This window comes from Rhododendron vialii, chromosome 9a (genome assembly GCF_030253575.1).
Source record: "Rhododendron vialii isolate Sample 1 chromosome 9a, ASM3025357v1".
Taxonomy (NCBI): Eukaryota; Viridiplantae; Streptophyta; class Magnoliopsida; order Ericales; family Ericaceae; genus Rhododendron; species Rhododendron vialii.
Window position 1 is genome coordinate 5,307,913 of NC_080565.1, and position 6,056 is coordinate 5,313,968.

Genomic DNA, 6,056 nt, shown 5'->3' on the forward strand with positions numbered 1-6,056 from the left:
TAAGGGCTTGGCTCGTTGACGATCGAGACGAACTCGAACTCGAGTTTTAAGTTTATTTAGTAAACAAGTTGAACTTGAACCTTATAAAACTCGGCTCGACTCGTTTGCGGCCCTCACCGGTCACCAAAGGTTTATTTACACCTTCCCTATCGGTGCTTTGTTTTTTGGTTCAACCAGAGTATGCTCCTCCATCCCCTACTTCCTTCGCAACTACAAAACCAAGTCCAAAATCTCACATTCTCAACCCTCTCCACCTCTCTCCTCCACCTCCTCAAACAATGCAAATCCTTAACCCAAGCAAAACTCCTCCACCAGCAACTCACCGTCAACGGCCTCACCTCCTCCCCGACCACCCTCAGCCGCCTTGTCGCCGCCTACCTGAACGGCGCCGCTTCCCCCTCCCACGCCCTTGCCTCGCTCGAGCGCCTCCCCCCCTCTCCCCTCTCCGTCTTTTACTGGAACGCCCTCATCAAGGCACACCTCCGCCTCGGCTCTCTCCACGGCGCGCTCGGCCTCTTCGGTCGGATGCGCGGACTCGGGTGGCGGCCCGACGGGTACACGTTCCCTTACGTTCTCAAGGCCTGCGGCGAGCTCCCCTCCTTCCGCCATGGGAGTTCCGTGCACGGGGTTGTTTGTGCACTGGGGTTTGAGTCCAATGTGTATGTTTGTAATGCTGTGGTTGCTATGTACGGTCGTTGTGGTGCTTTGGAGAATGCGCGCCAGGTGTTTGATGAAATGTCGAGGAGAGGTATTGATATAGTACGAGAGATTTGTTTTCATTTCCAAACTCTATCTTATCTGTATCTTTGGAAGTTGGAACGTGTAGTTACTTCCGGTTACAATATCGCTAACTGATGGGATTAAAGTTTATGAAAATGATTTTTGCACTCCACAATTTCACAAATGCACTCAAAAAGTTGTCTTTTAACTCAAATCCTTATTCAATCTTTTACTCAAATTTGAGTAAAAGCTTCATTTGGTATGATACACTCCAATGGGCAAACTCAAATCTAGGCACAAATTTGACGAAATGCTTCATTAATGGCATTGTTGTAAATTTGGGAGGGGAGAAATAGCTTTGCAAAAGTTGAGTCTCACTTGATTTGAGTGAAACTCAATTTGGTGTAAGTTTGAGTAAATGAGGGAGTGGATTTTTGGGGGGTTTTACTCAATTTTTTGAGTTTGAGTGAAAAAAAGGGTAAGGGTTGGAGATGTGCTTCAAATTAGATGTTAAAAAAAAAAAGTTTTGCAAATTACAAACAACAAAAAGGGTCAAATACGCTACACGACAAAATTTGGAGTGCAAAAATTATTTCCCTTAAGTGTATTCATTTTGTGTATATATACCAATGTGGGACGAGCTCTAACATTAGGTATGGGCTACTTTCGGATTTGCATATATAATTTGAGTAAAATCTTCATTAATCGCATTGCAATAAATTTGGGAGGGGAGAAATAACTTTGCAAAATTTGAGTAAAACTCAATTTGGTATAGGTTTGAGTAAAGGAGGGAGTGGATTTTTGGGGGGTTTTACTCTTTTGTTTTTTGAGTTTTAGAAAAAAAAAAGTTGAGGGTTGGAGATGTGGTTCAAATTAGATGTTTAAAAAAAAAGTGCTTCAAATTGCACACAACAAAAATGGTCAAATACACTATAAGATAAAATTTGGAGTGCACTTATAAAAAGGGGGAGTGCATAAATCATTTTCCTAAAGTTTATAAATTTTTTGTATACCCACGTTATTGAATGGAATATTGCGATTTCTTCCTCTCTAAAACTTTACAGGTATTGGGGATTCGGTTTCATGGAATTCCATTGTGTCTGCTTACGTGCAGAATGGGGAACCTAGGACTGCACTAGAGATGTTTGTTGAAATGGGTTTGGATAGTGGTTATAGGTTCCGTGCTGATGCTGTTAGCCTTGTTAATATCCTTCCGGCTTGTGCTGCCATTGGGGCATGTGGGAGGGGTAAGCAGGTTCATGGTTATGCAGTTAGAAATGGCCTTTTAGAGGATGTGTTTGTGGCTAATGCGGTGGTTGATATGTATGCGAAATGTGGGTTGATGGACCAAGCAACCCAGTTTTTTGATCGAATGGAGGTGAAGGACGTGGTTTCTTGGAATGCAATGGTTGCTGGGTATTCACGAATTGGTAGATGCGAGGAGGCTCTCTGTTTATTTGAGAAAATGGTGGATGTAGGTATTGAGTTGAATGTTGTGACATGGAGTGCTGTTATTGCAGGGTATGCTCAGAGGGGTTTTGGGTATGAAGCGATCAACGTGTTCCGGCGAATGCAAATTTGTGGGTTGGAGCCAAATGTTGTTACCCTTGTGTCCCTTCTGTCCGGCTGTGCTTCTGCTGGAGCATTGCTTCAAGGGAAGGAGACTCATTGCTACGCCATCAAACGTGTTCTTAGTGTAGATGGTTGTGATACTGGGGATGAAATGATGGTGATCAATGGTCTTATTGATGTGTATTCTAAATGTAGAAGGACCAAAGTTGCTCGAACTATCTTCAACTCCATAGCCTTTGAGAAGAGAAATGTTGTGACCTGGACTGTTATGATAGGTGGGTATGCCCAACTAGGGGATGCCAATGATGCATTGGAACTTTTCTCCGATATGCTGAAGGGGGATAATTCTTTAGTGCCAAATGAATTTACTATATCCTGTGCTCTGATGGCTTGTGCTCGTCTTGGATTGCTAAGATTCGGCAGACAAATTCATGGGTATGTGTTACGCAACCGTTATGAGACTGTGATGCTGTTCATAGCCAATTGCCTGATAGACATGTATGCCAGATCTGGAGATGTTGACGCTGCTCGCATCGTATTTGAAACCATGTGTCATAGAAACACTGTCTCTTGGACATCCCTAATGGCAGGATATGGGATGCATGGTCAGGGTGAAGAGGCTCTTCAAGTTTTTGAGGAGATGAGAAGTATAGGTCTGATGCCCGATGGTGTAACATTTGTCGTTGTACTCTATGCTTGCAGTCATTCCGGAATGATTGGTGAGGCAATCAAATACTTTGACAGCATGAGCTCAAAATTTGGGGTTGTACCGGGCATAGAACACTATGCTTGCATGGTTGACCTGTTGGGTCGCTCTGGTCGTTTGAATGAAGCTATGAAACTGATAGAAGGCATGCCTATGGAACCAAACCCAATAGTATGGGTGGCATTGTTGAGTGCTTGCAGAATCCATGCACATGTTGAAATTGGGGAATATGCTGCAAATAAATTGTTAGAATTGGAGTCAGAGGGTGATGGATCATATACTCTACTTTCAAATCTATATGCCAATGCTGGGCGGTGGAAAGATGTGGCGAGGATCAGATCTTTGATGAAGTATACGAGGATCAAGAAGAGACCTGGCTGCAGTTGGGTCCAAGGAAAAAAGGGCACAACAACTTTTTATGTGGGGGACAGATCACATCCACTGTCTCAGGAAATTTATAATGTTCTTGGAGACTTGATTCACCGCATCAAAGCCCTTGGCTATGTGCCTGAGACAAGCTTTGCTTTACATGATGTAGAGGATGAGGAGAAAGGCGATACACTTTATGAGCACAGTGAAAAACTAGCTCTTGCCTTTGGCATCCTCACCTCTCCTCCTGGGATGCCCATTAGGATCACCAAGAATATGCGCGTCTGTGGTGATTGCCATAATGCCATTACCTACATCTCTAAAATCATCAACCATGAAATTATACTCAGGGATGCAAGTCGCTTCCATCATTTCAAGAATGGATCTTGTTCCTGCCGAGGGTATTGGTGAAGACAGAATGATGCATGTCTGCTGAATATTTGGAGACATTATGGAGGTATGGTACTAGCATAAGTTGATTAACTCTATGAAGTCTTAACTATTTGCATGGTAATACGAGGTCTAGAAAATAACATGTCCTAGTTTGACGGTTTGGCCCAATGGTTAGTTCAATGACTTGTGGAACTGTCCTAACTATTTTCATGGTAATACGAGGTCTAGAAAATAACATGTCCTAGTTTGACGGTTTGACCCAATGGTTAGTTCAATGACTTGAGGAACTGTCCTTTAAATCGGGTAGAAGGACTGGGTTTACATCTAAGCTCTGTAAGCGAATAGTGTTTCCATCAACAGCCCCAGGGTTTTGCAATCTCAAATTTGATCCATAAATCAAAGAGCAGGTTTTTACGTATAACATCCAAGTCCCCTAATATACTCTACTTGCAATGGTTTTTGTTTTGGGTAATTATAAACATGTAGATCCTTTTTCTTTGTTTTTTGGTTGGAGGAAGGGGAATGATTGGGCTTTAGGTGAAATGGCTAATTCTTGATTTTCTTTGATTCTCCAGTTGTGCCCCCAAATGTACATCTGAAAACCCTGGTACAATCCAATACTTCATTGTCGAGGCCAAAAGCTGCTCTTTTTTCTGTCGCAAAAGAAAAAAAGAAGGGCTACCCCAGTGCACGTGGCTTTGGCTACTGCTGGGGTCTGGGAATCGCAGCCTTCCTCCGCAAGTAGAGAGGTTGTTTCCACAACGCATGATAGAAAATTCTGGGTAATAGTTTGTATCTATTGTCTTGCTACAGTTGAATAGGACTATTTGTTTTCCTTTCTTGTTAGCTTTGTGAAGTTTCCAAAATCTAGTTGTTACCTGCAATTCATAGCTAAATTTAATTTCTAATTGCACAATCTTTCTACATATCACTTAAACGTGGTTGCTTATCACGTTTGTCGTTATCTCTCTCTAGGTAATGGGATGGACTCTGGACTTCAATTATGGTCCCAATCTATGATCACCAAGGTAATGGTCCATAAAAAAGAGGGTGGATCAAAGAAAATATAAATGCCCAGAAGACAGGTCATTCACCAATAATGGTACAGGAAGCAATAGACGCAATACAAGGGCAAAAAGGATGAAGCATAAGTGAAAGATGCAGGAGAATAGGAATAAAAGGGGTCATAAGAGAAGGAAAAGCATGCCAGACAAGGAAACAAGGGAGTGGCTCTGGTATCTCAAGAATATACGAGGAACAAATGGTCCAGAAAGGAAAAGTATGCCGAACCACTCACCTGAAAGTACTAAGGAAATACGACTGAGTAATGCTCAACCAATGGAAACCCGAACCTTAATCTCCCACAGCTAACTCTCATCCTTTCTGTATCAAGAGTCTCTTCCTTCTCTCTCTACCAAAATTACCTGTTTATCGGCCTCCCTGTCCTTATTAGGTATGGGCTACTTTCGGATACTCTTAAGTTGCACATCCTAATATTTATGCAATTGGGATTGTAACATTGTACCATAGAACAAGAGTATCATTGTCTCGATAGATATACGAATAGTTTTTGGACATTTAAAAGCTTATTTTTTGAATATGATTTTGGTTACTTTTATAGAAGAACGAAATGGTTAGATTGAAGCAACATACCAATATCCTACTTTTTTGTAATTTGTCAAATTGATGAATCCTGATTATGTCGCATGTGTGTATCCATATCACAAAGACTGGCTAATGACTTTAAACTTGCATCTACTTCCTAAATTATTTGTCAACTTCAGCATAACGTGATACTAAGAATTGTAAGACAACCTCTTTACACACGTATCTTGGTCGTATCTGTATCTCGTACTGTGTCCATGCTTCATAGCCACTTAACCAGCACGCTATGTTATCAATTGTTTTCCTTAATTTGTTCCTTTTCTGTTTGGTATTCTAACTCCATTGAGAAAGTTTGCAAATGGAGTTGTTATTTGAACCATATATAAGTTTAAAGCTGCCCTCTCAATTTTTAAGTGCATAAAATGTTTAAGTGCTAAGTATAAGCACTACCAAGCTCGGGGTTCCCAGAGTGCCATTTCCAAAAGCTGGTGTTTTTGTTGTTGCTGCTATGGTTACCACATAAGAAGCATGAACACGGATACGGGATAATTAGGACACGACACCGACACGTGTTCGGAGAGTGTTGTACGTCCGTGACCGACACGTGTCGGATACGATTATGTAAGGCCGATAGACGTTTCCGTGCTTCTTCAACCGAACAAGTTGGCTTTTTTTATAAAAGCTTACAAAA

General features: G+C 41.7%; 1 protein-coding gene across 3 annotated transcripts; it reads left to right on the top strand.

Annotated features, from left to right (window-relative positions):
• The first annotated feature begins 105 nt into the window (after positions 1 to 105).
• Positions 106 to 5,416, top strand: LOC131299983 (pentatricopeptide repeat-containing protein At5g16860). Of its 3 annotated transcripts, none has more exons than XR_009190837.1 (4): positions 107 to 748; positions 1,785 to 3,824; positions 4,336 to 4,542; positions 4,736 to 5,416. XR_009190837.1 is itself a non-coding variant. In XM_058325594.1 (3 exons), the coding sequence occupies exons 1-2, from the start codon at positions 181 to 183 to the stop codon at positions 3,776 to 3,778; spliced, it is 2,562 nt and encodes an 853-aa protein (XP_058181577.1). In that variant the 5' UTR covers positions 106 to 180; the 3' UTR covers positions 3,779 to 3,824; positions 4,736 to 5,416. The 3 variants fall into 3 exon arrangements, 1 of the variants encoding a protein (XP_058181577.1); XR_009190838.1 differs by having other exon boundaries at positions 475 to 748; positions 1,835 to 3,824; XM_058325594.1 differs by lacking the exon at positions 4,336 to 4,542 and having other exon boundaries at positions 106 to 748.
• Positions 5,417 to 6,056: the final 640 nt, after the last annotated feature.